The following is a 17,277-nucleotide window of genomic DNA, read 5'->3' on the forward strand; positions in this document are numbered from 1 at the left end:
ACTTGCATACTAGCGCCCACTGGCGGTATAAACAGGACACAACAGGGTCCTTGATAAGATGACTAGCAGAAAGTAGGATAAATCTACTCCTTCGACCAGGAAACAATTATGTGTAAAAGGTTAAAAGAAATGTCTAAATCTCATTCAAATTCCAGGTACCTATTGGTTGACACCGTTGGACCATGATGGCAGTCATGGTATCTTGAAACTGTTAGGCTGTACTCAAATGTTCTCACTCATGTTTGTGCTGTTCATTTCCCTACAGGCATATTATGCCCTTAAGAGTTTGGACTTTAATCTTCTCAGGGCCATCTTTTCATAACTAGTATTGAACTCTCTGTTGTGAAATATGTTACAGCTGCTAAGTATGTTTGGAATGGGATTTCAGGAGATTCAGAGTGGAGAGGGTATTTTGTATGAATGGGTTTTTTGTTGGTGCGCGTGCCTTTCTAAGCTACGTAGGTAATTGGAGGTGGTTCTTGTAGACGCTATGTGGCCTGGCTGGGCTGTATGTGGACCGACTGACAGGCTGTCTTCGGACATAGATGAATGACATGATTAGTTTATTGTTTTTATCAAGGGGACTAAACTGGTGACTTATTTGGCTGACAGTCTACATTATTTAAGCCCCGTTAACCTTGCTGCGAAGATGAAGTTCAACCCCGGCTCCCGTCAGGTGCAATCCGCATCCGATGGAGTCGTCTTCTTTTCCGTCTCAACCATCGGTCAATCCGATGCATCACGTCCTTATGCTGTGGTAAGGAGAAACTACATTTTGGGCAAAATACACAGTGTGATATGCGTTAAAATCGAGTATTTTGAGAGGCACTTGACTTCACAAAACGAACACAAAAAAGAACCTCTGCTGAATGTTACATAACATGCAATGCAGTAGCTACAAATGACCAGCGTGGCTCGGTTTGGGGGGAAAACACTCTTAAAGGATGAATATCATTAGCTTAATCCACTGAAATATAAGCCTATAGACCTGCACGCATGCAGTTATTGATACTGATGATGGTAATAATAAGGATTTATTTGAGCCTGATCCTTGAAATGAATCCTCTCAAGAATGACGAGACAAAATCATATCAAACTTCCTAATCAAACCCAGAGTTCGCATCTCAACCAATAATACTATTATTATAAGGATGTTGCTTTATTGCAGCATGTTACTTGAAACGTGAAAGTTGAGCTTTTCAGTGTTGCATGCTGCTAGCTGCTTCTGTGTGATAGGCGTCGCCTGAGACTGGACACAGAACAAGGCTGATGTTGGGTTGCATCACCCAGAGAAATGGCATCATCACCCCGGGCACGGCAACACTGAAGTCGGCAATGAATGTGCTTCAGTAACGATCTGGCCGGGATTAGCCTACTAAACGCAGTGAATCTTGAATATCATCCCCAGCGATAAGCATATCATATAGCATGCTTATTTTTAGTAATGTATTTATCTGACAGTTGCGATACTGAATTGGCTATTAATTATCAGCAATAGTATATTTCAGTAGACGACTATGACATGGCATTGTGCTGTGCAGTTATGTCAAAGCTTTCCCCTCGTCATCTTAACGTCGGTAACATTAATAGAATACAGTAGGCATACTGTAATGGTGTGATTTCAATACAGGTAGATGGGCGTGTTTTTTTGGCATTATGACTGCAGCAATGGACCACTTACTGCATTGTGAAAGCCAAGGAGCTCTGTTTTGAAACCCCCCAAAAGCCAAACATATAACACAGTAGACATTGGCCGAACACCAATCGTGAGCTTAGAATGATAAGGTTCTATCTCCGTTTAGGGCAGTTCAGAGATATTGAGCGTCAAAGTTTTTACATTCCATTATGTTTTGTGAGATGGAACCTTTGTATTTTATGAATTACTAACTCAAAAATGTCAACATTTTAAAAATAACACCACACAGGCATTAATAAACACCTAATGGATCAGGTTATGTAAAAAACTCAATTTTGACAAAAATTGAGATAGAACCTTATAATGCTAACGTCACGCAATGACAGGCATGTCAGCGTCCCGCGCTGCTCTGGAAATAGTGTTATTGTTATTGTGTATAGAAATGTACTCACACTGCGCTCTTTGATCACAGAGGTTAGATGGGAGTAGTCTGTATAGGCCTACTTTTATGAATGGACTAGAGCCACTGTCTGTAGCGTTGTTTCCACTGCAGTAGGCTACTAGCTATAACAGTTGGAACAAACCTTCAATCGGTGCTATTCCAGGACAGTGCATGCTTCATTTAGATGTGGTTCATGTACCAGGCCATTCAATAGGAAGCTTGATGACAGTTCCTGCATTAGGTTGGACACATTGTTTACATTTTTGCACGTGGCTGTCTACATTCTGGACGCATTATTGTTGGAATCCCCTGCCTCAAAACTACTCTGTAGAAATCTATTTAGGCTACCTTTTAATAGCCTACTACTACTACTAGGCTTTAAAATATGTTAATGTGTGGCAAGGCACTGTATGACACAGAAGCAAATCCTGTTCCCTTGGAAACCAGAGACTGATAACGAAATCAACCACCATTTTCCAGACGAGAGGTGAGGAAAGTAGCCCGTGTTTACCTACTCTATTTCCTCCATTTTATTTAATTATAGCGGCGCTCTCTGTGCATATTTTTTGCATCATAATTTGATCGGATATTGACTTATCTATGGTCAGATATAGCTAAGGAACTCTCTTGAACATTGGATGCTGCAAGGGATAAACATTTAAAAAAAAAAATGCTTGACATGAGTGACAATGTAAAGTCATCAAAAATAGTCAGAAAAAGGACACCATGTTATTTTACATGGTCAGACTATGGTATCTACTGTTAGCATAGGCATACACAGACCTGGTTGAATTATTGCTTTGGTTGCTTAGTTGTGCTCTATGATTTAAACTATGTTCTGTAGAAAAATCTGAGATTTTTATGACATGAAGGAAGATGTGTTGTGTGTTGGCTTATAAGGTTATGCATTGTCCTATTATGTTCTTCACAAAATGATCCGTTCCAGCCTCATAGCCCACATGCTGAAGAATTATTGAGTTTGTTGAGTCTGTCCTACATTTCAGGAAGACATCCTACTTCACTTGCACAACTCTGAATGCCCCAGGGTGTCTGCTTTCCCTTTAAATTATTTTAAGAAGAGCAAGGAACGTCATGGACTTTCTGAATTGGCACAGGCAGCCACATTTGGAAGGCAGTCACATGACTGACCATTGATAGCACTGCAGACAGTATGAGCAATGCAGATAAAGGAGAGTCAAAGAGCAGTATTGTAATTGTAGTAGTGATCGCTTATGCTGTAATGCTGAGGTGAAGTTCAGTTATGAGGTCATGGGGTTGTAGTGATGATAAGGGCTGCACCAATATATAAAAAAACAAAAAACATTCCTGGCTAATGATATCTGATATTACCCTGACCATATTTTATAATATGGATACTGATGCCGATATGGCGTTTAAACAAATATAGGCCTATATGTGAAATTTCCAAATGGGGCATAACATTTGTTGGAAGCAACCGACTTGCAGTTCTTTTTCCGGACATTCTCAACTGCTATGGGCTAATGCTTGCTTGTGCAACTTTAATGACAGACTTACTACTTTTCCTCCGATTTAACACAAGAAATCTGATCTGCAGATCTTCCCCATACCGATCATGATTTTTAACCATTATCTGCCTATACCAATAGGATGGTTAATTTTGTTCATCCTTATCCTTGATAACTCTGTGATATTTGATCATCGTTGATTAATTATTTGGCACTGTTTCACGCTCTGCCTCTGTACATTATGACAGGTCCCAGTTGATGGATTCTGACATGGACTATGAGAGGCCAAACGTTGAGACTATCAAGTGTGTGGTGGTTGGGGACAATGCTGTTGGGAAGACCCGCCTTATCTGTGCCCGGGCCTGCAATGCCACACTCACTCAGTACCAATTGCTCGCCACACATGTGCCCACTGTCTGGGCCATAGATCAGTATAGAGTTTGCCAGGAGGTGAGTGGTGGAGTTCACTGACTTTGACTGCTATTTGCTAAAAAACTTTATTAGCCGTTCATGAGAAATATTTAATTCATTAATTTCTATTGTTATTTCTGCCTAAAACCATACGGCTGTACTCACTGTTTAACCTAGGTTTAGTATAAGATGGTGGTCTGATGTTGATTTTAAAGCCAGCGCATTTGCTGGGTAAAAATCCATGCATGTGATAGGTGTGTGTGTGTGTCTCTCTGGTCAGGTTCTGGAGCGCTCTAGGGATGTGGTGGATGATGTCAGTGTGTCCTTGCGCCTCTGGGACACTTTTGGGGACCATCACAAGGACCGGCGTTTTGCATACGGCAGGTAAGATCAGCTGAGCTCCATGTTACTCATGCTAGTCATGGGGGTAGTGCAGACTAAACTGAACATATCCTCACCACATGTTTTTCTTAATTGTTATATGTTTTGTGATGATTTAAGTTTTGTGATGATTTCGTTTTGTGTGGACCCCAGGAAGAGTTGCTTTGCATCAGCTAATGGGGATCCTAATAAATCAAATCAAATCACCTCTGCTTCTTTGGTCACCCCTCTCCTCTATGCAGGTCAGATGTGGTGGTGCTGTGTTTCTCCATCGCCAACCCCAACTCTCTGTACCACGTGAAGACGATGTGGTACCCTGAGATCAAGCACTTCTGCCCACGGGCTCCTGTCATCCTGGTGGGCTGCCAGCTGGACCTGCGCTATGCTGACCTGGAGGCAGTCAACAGGGCACGGCGGCCCTTAGCAAGGTGCAGCTACTGGTTCTACACAGTGTTTCATATTTTACATTTGTTTCTTTAGCGGTGTGCACATCTGTAAAATCATAGTTGATACTGTAGGCCTTTAAGATTAATTGTGAAGAAGATGAGGTTGAACTCCCAATACGGCAGTATGAAATTAAATACTTCATGTCAATAGCTCAAAGTATTTTTAGCTTGTTTAATTTTTAACACTATCCGAAGTCAATGCTCAGGTCATTATTTTCTTTTGTTCACTAAGTTTTTGGGCTCTAATTATGTTCATATCTTTCAGACCCATTAAATCCAATGAGATCCTGCCTCCTGAGAGAGGCCGTGAGGTGGCCAAGGAGCTGGGAGTGCCATATTATGAGACCAGTGTGGTGGCGCAGTTTGGAGTGAAAGACGTCTTTGATAACGCCATCCGAGCCGCCCTAATCTCGCGACGTCACCTCCAGTTTTGGAAGTCCCATCTGCGCAACGTTCAGCGGCCCCTCCTCCAGGCCCCCTTCCTTCCCCCCAAGCCCCCACCACCCATAATCACTGTGCCACCTCCCCCGACCACCACCGAGGAGCATCCTGGACGTCTTCTAGAGGACCCCCTGTGTGCCGATGTCATCCTGGTCCTACAGGAGCGGCACAAAATCTTCGCCCACAAGATCTACTTGGCCACTTCCTCTTCCAAGTTCTATGACCTCTTCATCTTGGATGCACGACCTGAGGAGGCTGAGAGGCCCCCACGCGCCCCTCTTTCAGGCAGGGAGCTGCTGATGCGTGCTGCCAGCTTCGACGTGTGTGAGAGCAGTGATGATGGTGACAGGGCCAACCTGCGGGCCTGCACCAGCGACGGCACCTTGAGAGACTCAGAGGGTGGGCGCCGCGGCAGACTGCTGTCCACCTGGAGCAGGGCCTTTGTCAGCATCCAGGAGGAGCTGGTTGATGACCCAGTGACCTACAGCCCCAGGCCTATGACCGTTGTGCACATGGACCCTTCCATGCAACTTGGGCCATTCCGTGCTGTGCTGCGCTACCTGTACACAGGTCAGCTGGACGAGCATGAGAAGGAGCTGATGCACATTGCACACATTGCTGAGTTGCTGGAGGTCTTTGACCTGCGTATGATGGTGGCTAACATCCTCAACAATGAAGCCTTCATGAACCAGGAAATCACCAAAGCCTTCCATGTACGGCGTACCAACAGAGTCAAAGAGTGTCTGGCCAAAGGCACCTTCTCTGGTGAGAGCACATCATTTTGTCTCTGTGTCTTAGAGTCTCTCTTCTGGGATACAGAGGTGTAGGACGGAACATGCCATTTTTAAAAAAAAAAGGGTCAATCTTGACGAGACAAACTAGAAATAGAAGAAGAAGGAGAAGATAATGCACTATATTTGTGTTCCAGATGTTGTGTTCAAGCTTGATGATGGAACGATTATGGCCCATAAGCCCTTGCTCATCTCCAGCTGTGACTGGATGGCAGCTATGTTTGGAGGGCCCTTTGTGGAGAGCTGCACCAAAGAGGTACTTAAACCCACATCACTGGTCCTAACAACCTGTATGTGTGAGGGTGAATATACTATTGTAAAAATAGTAGGTGGGCAATTCTGTCTGGGCTTGTCTGTTGTTTTTAGGTGCTGTTTCCCAACACTACTCGCAGCTGTATGAGGGCAGTGCTAGAGTACCTGTATACTGGGCGCTTTTGTTCACGGTCTGACCTGGATGCCATGGAGCTCATTGTTCTTGCTAACCGCCTTTGCCTCCCACACCTGGTTGCACTTACAGGTAACACCAATAAAAAAACACAGACATGTGGTACACACAGGCAAATACAGTGGGAACACATCAACATTTTGTCCAGTAAATGTATTTCCAATGAGCCTATTCAAGTGACATTTGCACCAGACTTTGGTATTAACTCAAACAATCCAGACAAAAAATCTAAACATTAAAGTCCATATGTAAATAAAGTTATGTGTAATAAAGTGGAATGAAACAGGAACAGGGCCTTTTCTGCAGGATATACTCTTCCTGGGGTCCATACAAAACATATACAATAAATCATCACAAAACATATAACAAAGAAGAAAAACATGTGATGAGGATATGTTCAGTTTAGTATCACTAGACCCATGACTAGCATGAGTAACATGGCGCTCAGCTGATCTTACCTGCCGTGCTCTTTTACTTCGTGTATCACTGTCATTCATATAGTACATACGACATTTTTAAGTGTTGCATTTATTTTGTAAATGCTTTGTAATTACTAGAGTATGTAACAATATGTTAATACAATGTTATTGTTAGTTACACCGTCACAACACAGACAAGAACAATTTCATATAATTACCAAACACTCTTTTTTCATCCTCTCTAGTAGTGTCTATGTATGCTCAGAGTGCAGTCTGTTGCTATTGTTACTTTGCTTAATTAATTTTGTGTGGGGAAATAAGCAATATTCACAGTAAATACTGTCGTTTTTTGGAGACATATTGTGAACCCTAAGTGGCCGATGTGCGTTGTTGTTTCAGAACTCTACACAGTGACAGTTCTGATGGAGGCTGCTATGATGGGGGCTGATATTGATGGAGATGTGCTGGTGAACCTAGAGATGGCTCAGGTAAGATGGGGCTCTATTTTCAATCGCAATTACAAGGGTCTTGTGTTTGTAGTTATGTGGCATTTAACAAGTGCAAACATGTGAATATGAATGCATCGCATAAGTTGGCTGTCAAATAGTTATTATAATTTTCTATAATGTCTCCTGTCCCTGGCAGTTCCACTGTGCCCAACAGCTCACTGGCTGGTGCCTTCACCACATCTGTACGAATTACAACAGTGTGTGCCGCAAGTTTCCCAGAGAAATGAAGGCCAAATCCACAGGTAAAGCAAGAAGTAGCCCCCTCGTTCAGGGCTTTATGCTAACTTGAGATATGGCCTGCAGCTCCAACTTTCAGGCCAATCTCCCATGAATGCTTTAATTTCTTTTTGCACAGATTTGCACAAAAGCTAGACTTTTTAGTTAAGAAACATTTGTTTTATAGATGCTTTGCTTTAGTGCAAAGATGAAGATTAGAAGATTATTATTGTCTCCTGTGTCAGTAATTGAGCCTCCTAAAGCTATTCAGCCATGTCTCTTGCAGAGAACCAGGACTACTTTGAGAAGCACCGCTGGCCACCAGTGTGGTTCCTGAAGGAGGATGACCACTACCAGAGAGCACGGAAGGAACGGGATAAGGAAGACTACCTGTATCAGAGGCGGCAGTGTAAACGCAAGTGGCTCTTCTGGAACCTTCCCTCCTCTCCCTCCTCACATTCTCCCTCCTCTGGCTCCTCTGCTGTCATCTGACTGTTTCTCAGGGTATAGGACAGGCCCTCTCTGGGGATCTTTAGGATGAGTGTGGAAAATAGAGGATCAGCACTGTTTGCCAGAAAGGGCCACTAATAACCCCTCCCCCCTTGCCTTCCCTAGTTTCTATTTTGCATCTGTAGTCAAGTTGCGCTCCCCTTGATTTGCAGGGTCAGCTAAATATGGCGATAAATCAAATGAGGCTCTAGTGCTTTTTATGTTAGCATATCTTGCCTCAATACAAAGACCATGAAGCTCAAACCTCAAAGATCAGTGACTTGAACGTTGTTGACTGCTCAAGGTGCTGTTATTCAAGCATGCCACCAGGGGGAGAACTGAGAAAGGTTCATATGAAAGTAATCCTAGCTCATGATAAACATTGACTAACTTGTACTGACAACCGAGTGCTGCTTATCAGCTGCAACAGATAAATAGCAAAGACCAATGACCAGCAAACCAACACAGAAATCCAGTCTCAGCGATATACACTTTGCCCTTAAGTGTTTGTACATTTACCAAACCACCAGGACATGTACAGTATAATCATTACCACCCCTCAACAAGAAATTCAGCAAAATGCATAATATGGTCTCCCAGGATCCATTGATTAATGTTATGTGGGACAACCCTTCTGCCTATTGGATGGCAGTGTGTACAGTAAAGAGTCTTAAATGATAATTGCAGGAAATTTGTCCTCTTTTGTACAGTCATTATATATTTGAATGTTTGTGTATGACTTGCACAGCTGATGTTGTTGTGAGTCTGTATACACCCCAGTATTCATGTTATGTGCTCTTGCGATGTGTGGCTACTTGTCACTAAAGGGCTTTCTTTTACACGGCCACATTCAATTTACAAATAACTAAACGCAAGGGAACCTTAATTATGAGGAATATCCGTCAGCATTTAATTTTGAGATGCCAGCGAATTTACAAAGAAGCCCACCACTACAGTATGTGTTGCAACAATAGAATGTTGACTGGCTTTGCACTATCAAGGTTTTGTTCAGAAAATCTGTAATTGTACTTGATCAGAACAGTGAGTCTGATACATCTTGAATCATGCAGCTTTGTGACAAATGCCACCATCAGTTTGAGCTTCATCATCCCCCATGAATAGTAATGTACTGTTTCGGTGCGTTTTGAACCCAGTTGGCCAAGTCGTGGGGAGTCCACATGTAAAGTAGTGTCCCAAGCTGGTCTGTCAGTTATGTGCTGAACTTGCTTGTAATAGGTCTTCATACAATACAGTACCATCACTTAGGATAAGGATACCCAATGACTGCATGCCGTTGGTTGTTTCAGACAAGGCTGTCTCATGCCTGGGTCTTCTCATTCATCATACCTCCACAAACTCTGCTAGTGGACTCTTCTCAAAAGAGGTGACAGCAAGAGAGCAGTGCCTGGATCAGCATCCCTATGGAGAGAAGTGTGTTTGAAGTGTTTGAAGACACATGCTGCATCAAATCCAAATGTGATTGGAGAGAGTGTAGGGTAAGGACTATAAAAGCACTCCAAGAAATATTGATTGGAGGTTAGGTTGAAATCTTTTGAGTGTATTTTTCTGCTTTGCACTGTTCTCACAGGCTATACTGAAGAGATATCTAAGTGTCTGTTCATCTCCCTGATGTTATTTGACCGAAGATGGATGAGCGGCAAATAATGTTTTTATTTGCATAGTATATTACCATTCAGCGTTAGTGGCTGGAGATAGATAACATGTACTGTAACAACACTTCAATGGTTGTATAGGTAGGCCCACAGTATGAATGCTGCAAGTTTAATTTCGATGCTAATTACAACTGTAGTTACTGTGTAGTTATGTCATTATCAAATTTAAAATGTTATGTAGCTATGTGCTATTTGGGTAACTTAAAGTGTGACGCAACTACTGTAGATCTTTTTGTTTTGTGGATTATGTCACATTTCTCTAAATGCTTTAGCTGACCTCCATTTACATGAACAGTATGGTATACATGCAAACCGCTGTGATATCAAAAGAAGCGGCACAATAGCTTGTGAATGAAAGATGAATGAAGATATTAGGTACAATGCAAACTTGCCCTCCCAACCAATACAGTATTGGCTTGTGGGAAACATTTATTGTAAACACTGCTTTTGTAGGACAGGTTGTACAAACCTTTCTTTAAGCTTGCATTACATTGGTTATAGTTAAGTTTGCCTTCATATAAATTAGATATTTTGACATCCCTAAGAGGAGCTTGAAACTTAAATGCTGAATAAATGAACATATTAAAATGTATAATAGTAACATGAAACAGTATTGTATGTATGTATTCAGAAATGCTGCTTAAATTCTCACTTAATACAACTAGACTGCATGTACAAGGCTTATCAAATCACAATAAGTAATATCAGACATGGGTGAACTGTTACAATGCAAGTGCACAGGGCAGTAACTTTAGACTGTACTTGATTTGTTTCTATCTAATCGGAAAAAGGCTGGTTTGACAATGTATCTTATGAAGGGGTCAATCATTTTGCACATCATCCCTACTCATTATCAGTTTGATAAATCTGCACAGCACAGAACGTCAGAGTAGGCTTTATTCTGTGGTGAATGTTTTCTTTTGTCAAATCGTGAGAATTCATATTGTTTGGATTAGTTGGACTAAAATATGGTTTCTTGTGTGTTTATTTGCTGTTGATTTTGGAAGGGTGAATGTTCGATTATTAACCTTGCTTTTTTTCATTGAAGGTGATCCATTCCACTTGACAATCGACATTTACAGTACATGCTGTAGTTGAATTTTGTTTGTTTGTTCACAAAACCCTCTTCGCTGATGCACTGCATCAAAGAAGACACCTCATGCCTTAATGTATAGTGTGTGACATTGAATGTAGTTATTGTTACTGTGGTCATTAGTTTATGCGAAAAGATGCGTCAATGCTAGGTACTGTAGGCTTTGTGTATAAATGTACATTCGTATCTGAGTGTAAAATTACTGTGTGCACTTGAGAGCGTGTCCTTTTGTTACTTTGAAACCAGTTTAATACGTCTGACAGGCCTTGAGTCAGCAACACATCCCATCAAATTAATGCAGGGAATCCCAATTCTAATTTGTTTCATGATCATGACCTCCACTTCAGACAAATTACAGTATTATTACAATGGATGGCTTAGTGTGGGCATTAAAAACTGGATTATGAATCAAAAGCATAGATCATGGCTTGTTTTATCATTGTCTATTATAATATGATGCCGTAAATCAAATATTGTTTTGCTGTACATATTCCAGCACAGATACTAGCTGATTTTCTACACTTTGAAGTAAGAAATTGGGTTTTTGAAACCACAAACTCACACTGCATTATGTAGCCTGTCTTTTATTAGATTGATATGGCATGTACGGCTCATAAAGGCCTACTTAGTTGAGTAGACAACATCAGGTGTTAAAAGTGCAAACATAGCTAGATTAAATGAATAAAGGTTAGCACTCAGAAGTTTGAGGCCCTTTTCCCTGTGTCTTGGTGCTATATCACAGCTGCAAAGAAGCACAAACCAAAGGGAGCTTGTAGCAGCACCAGGACAAGAACCTGCTGCACAATCACAACTGCATAGTTATAAGAGAGCCTTGTATTGAAATGTCTGATTTCAAAACTTGAATGTTTTCTCAGTGTTTAAAAGCCTGCTCTGACATTTTCCCTAGTCAACAGGTATATTATTTGTGTGATCTGAAACGTTACATCTGAAACCTTGAAACTGTTTATTTCATTTGTTAGGAGCTGTACGGTCTGTAGCATGTGTTATTGAAATGTGTAAATAGTGTTTGTTAAATAAATATAAAGTAGCAGCCTGCATACGTTCGATGTCTCCTTGATGGCTTTTGAGATCAACATCGGCGCTTGTCCAAAAACCAAAGCGTCACTGCGCTGCGCTGAATGATCCCGACGGACCCTTTAAACAAGTGCAAGTATAGCCTACAACATTTCACGATCTTCTCCATGGTAATACATCATTTCGAGTAGGCTATTTATATGTGTTTACATTAAAATCTTATTTACGACTCTTATTGGTTGAAAATACGGAGGTAATTCGTTTAGATACGCTATCGCAGTTGTTTTTAGTTGGCTTCTTACCAAAAGTTTGTTTTACTATGCGGTAGTCCGTCAAGCGACCGCTGATTAACACTGGCTTGGGAATAGCCTACAGGTGCTCTTGCCCTGTGAAGTAACCAGAATAGAAAAAGCAACATAACATGAACTCTAAACGCTGTTAACGAGCGAAGAGTATATTATACAGTACATAGTATACAGTAACGCACTCTCCTCCAGCAGAACATGGCTGTTTTATATCGGGGTAAATGCTCAAATTAATGACAACTATATTGATCATCCAGGAGCCCTCGAGACCCAGATCAAGACCAAAGCGTTCAGAAACATATCTCGACCAAATTGAGAGACTATGGTCTTGTCATAGACCAGGAGCCAACACTCAGACCAGAACATGTGGTGCCGAGACCCAGACCGAGTCCTAGAGCAAGACCACATGCGTGGACTCGATATCAAGACTCTATCTGTTTACAATTGATCAGATTTTTTTGTTTTTTCACAAATCTCTCCACTCACTTGTTGCTTCCAGGCTATGCTGCTGGGGCCGAAGGTGTTGCTACTATCTATTGCTGCCTGTGTTATTGAGTTGTACCAAGTCGCAAGGACCCCAATTGAAATAAGCCAGTGGCTTTCTTGGGTTTTTATCCTGTTAGTTGACCTTGTATGTAATATGTACTTTCATGTACCTACTTCTGCAAATCTTCTAATAAAGTTTTCAATCAATCAATCAATCAGCAAGAGTGTCAGAAAGAGACTCTCAAACACTGAGTCCTGTCGATGCTTCCTTCTGCCAGTAAGTCATTTACCTTAAGTGAAATGGAATGTATTTAACTTTAGATACCATGTCAATTATAATGAACATTTATTAGAAGATACCGGATCTTACAATTATGTAACTCGTTTTTTAAAGAGATAGATAGATAGATAGATAGATAAATACTTTATTTATCCCCGTGGGGAAATTCATTTTGCCACGCCACTCCACTAAAAACCACACATAACAACACAACACAACATAAAGGACAGACAACAACACTGGGCCAGCCATGTACAGTATATAAAAAACAGTGAGATCTGATATAAAAGTGGATTAAAAGGATGGCTATAGTTATTTATATTAAAATACTAAAAAAAAAGTGATGATGGTGATTAAAATAAATAATAAATACAGATTCAGGAGCCTTGACCCCGACTGCTACTTTAGTTTCCATTGAACAGTCTTAGTGCAGCCGGGATAAATGATTTTTTATATCGCTCCGTCCGGGAGCGGATCGTAATGTGTGTAAGTGATTTATCCAGAACTTGACATCAACAAGTGCATCATCATGCCCCGGGATCAGCGACTCAGAGAGAAGGTCAGCAGAGAGTGGACTGCCCCACAGGTCTGCCTCGCTAGTGCTGATAAGGTAAGACGAGTGTGTGCGTGCGTGTGTGTGTGTGTGTGTGTGTGTGTGTGTGTGTGTGTGTGTGTGTGTGTGTGTGTGTGTGTGTGTGTGTGTGTGTGTGTGTGTGTGTGTGTGTGTGTGTGTGTTACCGTCTAATCAAAAACAGTATTCAATCATATCTGTTTCTCATTTTAAACACTAGAGAGTAGTATGGACTATTCAAGTTACTCAAAATATAATACATTTAAGGACTAGTCAGTGCAGTCATAAGAATAAATGTTATTGCCCTCCTCTATGTCATCAACTTTCTCAGTGAACTCATCAGTCATGGAGCCATACAACTAATCTCAATGGCTATTCTAGTATCCTGCCCTCCTCACCTTACCCTGACTTTGAATCTGTGATCCATCTCTGAAGCCTTCTGTTCTTGCCTCCGTTTGTTAGTGTGCTATAGCCAAGGTTTACCAGAGGGTGGTGCAAGCATCCTATTTATTTTCCATATTTTCTTATACAGTATGACAATGTTTCTTAGACTCAATTATGAGCCTAAATATTGGACCTGGATTGTAAAAACTATCGTACCTTTACATCTTCCATATAAGCTATATTATAGTTATTCAGAAATCAGTGATTATTCAAGTTTAAGTATAACTAAAACTAAACTAAATACTGAATGCATAAAAGATATCTTTTGTTTCTACTAATTACAATAGACAGAAAATAACGAATGTACCATAAAGGAAATAGTGGGCACTGTCTTTACAAGCTTATCTTATCACGATAATTAATAAATAGAAAAATATTCTAACTACATTTATAACTGTAAATTAAAATCAGTGGAATAAAAAGTGGAATCAATTTGTATAATACACTGGCTATTCTAAGAGCTTTTGACGTTATATATAGTAGCATTCATCATATTTTGTAGTGGTACCTTTCTAGATTTGATTAAAACTTGTAAAATACACTTGGAATTTATTTTAAATTATTAATTGTATTTGATATTAGAACATGACACTTTTAAACATAATTAACTGAATGAAGAAGATTTCTAAGATACAGTAATATCAGAAATGAAAGTATATAGAATTTAATATATTGACACATTAGAATATTAACTGTACAGCCATTTACCATTTCAGCATAATTCAATATAACAAGCACATTACACAATGCATGCATAAAGCACCAATGATGAAGACAGAGTTTGAAAATGAACAACATATGTCCTATTTACTGTTCATTTCTTGCATTGACTGCAACAACTCAGTTTGAACAGGTGTGAAAGCCTGCAGACATGAGCATTGTCTTACTGTTGGAATGGGCCCAATAGCAAGTGCAGTTCAGTTTGAGAGAGATGCAGTTCAAAACCTAGCACTCCTGGTGAAACTCAGGATGAAGCAAAATAAACCCAGACAAAATCCCATATCTTTAAATTGAAAACTAAAATTGAATGCCACCTCAATTTAGGAGGTAGTTTATAAATTCCAGAGCTAAGCAGTCTAGCTTGAACATGATCTATTGCCCTTATGTCGTCTAAACTCCAATTGATGTATGGTCGTATTATCTATATTGCTGTCTTACATGATTCTCTTTTATTGCCAGAATCGGTGGCAGACAGCAAAACAGATTACATGTTAGATCAAATCAATACAAACTTTATTTACTGGGCTTTGAAATGTAATTCCCCTTTTCCCTGACACTTTTAAAAACACACGCTAGCTGAGGCTCCAGCAATGTTTCTTGGAGGTAGTGTACTGTACACATATGTCCATACTGCGGTAGGGCTCCCCCGGTCTGATTGCTGTCACTGTGTGGTCCTGCCAGCAGTGTTGTTAGTGCCCACTACTGCACCCAGTGGCTCAGCAAGGGAGCAGTGGTCACTCACTGTCAGGTCCACCCACTGTGACACCCACTTCATTACACAGACTGAAGCCTGCTGAGTAATTGTAATGGGCAGTAGTCCAGAAAACCCGCCTCCAAATAGGTTTTTATTACCAAAAACAAAAGCAAAGGGCCACAGAAACAACAGATTTCCTTGTCCAAGTCTCAAAGTAATGATTCACCACATGACTTGAGCTTACTTTCCCATTTGGAGAGGGAGAGATGCCGTATGTTGTTGCGATAATAATTAATTGTATATTTGTAATTCTGAATCTACTTTTAAAAATCTGTTTCATGTTTGTAAGCAGTGCACCTTTGAAAAAGAGACCTTGGTCTCAGTAGGAGACTAAATAAGGGTTTAATAATACCAACAATGATCTAATTGTGTTACAGTATGTGGTAAATAAAGGTATATTAATACCAACAATGATCTAACTGTGTTACAGTATGTGGATGAATATCAGACTCTAAAATCTTTGCTTTTTTCTCACTGCCAAGGCAAATCATACCGCCAAATATAGTTGTTCACCGACATCTGTTCATGGGAAATGAGTTGCTGATGTGGCTACAATGACTGTCCATTGTGTATCAACTCAAAGTATCTGATAACATTATCGGTCGTCAACTATCCAATACTTTTGGATTAAACCTCCTGTACCACCTATCTTTTTGGTGGTTGTGAACCTCTCTTTGACTTGCAATACATTTCTCTCAAAGACCAATTCTCCTTCCCCTTAAAATCAATCTATTTCAGCAAAGCTGGCTGCGAGACTTCTCTTGACTTTTTTGTTATTTTGAGATCGGAGTTAGTTGTGTTGTTTTTTGGGAAGGGACCAGAACCACGGGGCACAATCTTTTAGGCATGGGGGATTTCAAAGCCTAGTTTTTGTGGAGACTTTTTTTGCATCTGGTGGACGGTATGAGGGCTTAAACCATTACTGCGATTAGAACTGCCTCACTATGATCTCTTGAGCTTGCTTACTACTAATAGCTGTTTCCTCTCTATTTCTCTCAATATCTTTTTCTCTCTCTTTCTCTGTCTTACTCTGTGTGAATGATTTTTTACGCTTTGGTAAACCATGTGGGGGCGTTGGGAGAGGATTTAAATGCGACGATCCCCCTCCTCTTTTTTTGTGAATCTCAGGGTTCTGTTCTGCAAGCCTCTGATGACGACAGGGCAGCATTAAGCCTGGCAGGGCCCACGGCAGGCTGCCGTCTCAGTGCTGCCCACTCTCCCCAGCCTTGGCATGGTGGAGAAAGCGAGGGTGGGGTTCCTCTCCAACAGACCCTGTCATTCCCAGGAAAGCCTACACGTCCACCCATGCAGGATTCCTGAAAGGTCTTCCTGTTGGGGATGTGAGAGTGCAAAGGCAGGGATTTCGTTTTCTGTAGGCGATCGTCCTCATTCAGCAAAGAGTCATGTCGATGTATATTTAGACGTCTGAAGGCACTTCACATACCATTAGATTCCATAAAACGAGACCCTGCAAGGTCTGCAAATGAAACATGTGATGTCTAATTGTAAATCCAATGTCGTCAGGTGGGTGTTGCTAGCTGGTAGGATTACACCAGCTCCTTTAGCCAAGATTCAGGGTTTATTTCCCTAGCTAATGTTTCCATTTGTCATAATAACAACCCTGTTAAGCTGACCCATGACCCACTTTATTCAGTCATCGCCCATTCTTACACAACATGTATGATTCATGCCAGGCTCTGAAGAGTGAAGAATTACAACCTCTGTTACTAGAAGCGCGGGATTGATTATGCATATTCAGTTGAATGGAGAGAGGCAATAAGCCACATAATCCGCGTTTCCACA

General features: G+C 40.9%; 2 protein-coding genes across 2 annotated transcripts in view; both read left to right on the top strand.

The window, feature by feature from the left end:
- Positions 1-692: 692 nt before the first annotated feature.
- rhobtb2a (Rho related BTB domain containing 2a) lies at positions 693-8,116 on the top strand (the record flags this gene model as incomplete). Its single annotated transcript, XM_080530995.1, has 10 exons — positions 693-757; positions 3,814-4,015; positions 4,257-4,360; positions 4,600-4,785; positions 5,069-6,009; positions 6,173-6,291; positions 6,402-6,552; positions 7,299-7,387; positions 7,545-7,650; positions 7,911-8,116. 10 exons carry the CDS (start codon positions 693-695, stop codon positions 8,114-8,116), a joined length of 2,169 nt encoding a protein of 722 aa, XP_080387121.1.
- Positions 8,117-13,479: 5,363 nt separating this feature from the next.
- Positions 13,480-17,277, top strand: part of pebp4 (phosphatidylethanolamine binding protein 4) — a 48,075-nt gene continuing 44,277 nt past the window's right edge. Inside the window, exon 1 of the mRNA XM_080532592.1 lies at positions 13,480-13,595. Within this exon, the coding sequence (XP_080388718.1) occupies positions 13,515-13,595 (81 nt within the window). The 5' untranslated portion in view covers positions 13,480-13,514. The remainder of the gene's footprint in view (positions 13,596-17,277) is intronic.

This window comes from Nansenia antarctica (genome assembly GCF_963989245.1).
Source record: "Nansenia antarctica genome assembly, chromosome: 5".
Taxonomy (NCBI): Eukaryota; Metazoa; Chordata; class Actinopteri; order Argentiniformes; family Microstomatidae; genus Nansenia; species Nansenia antarctica.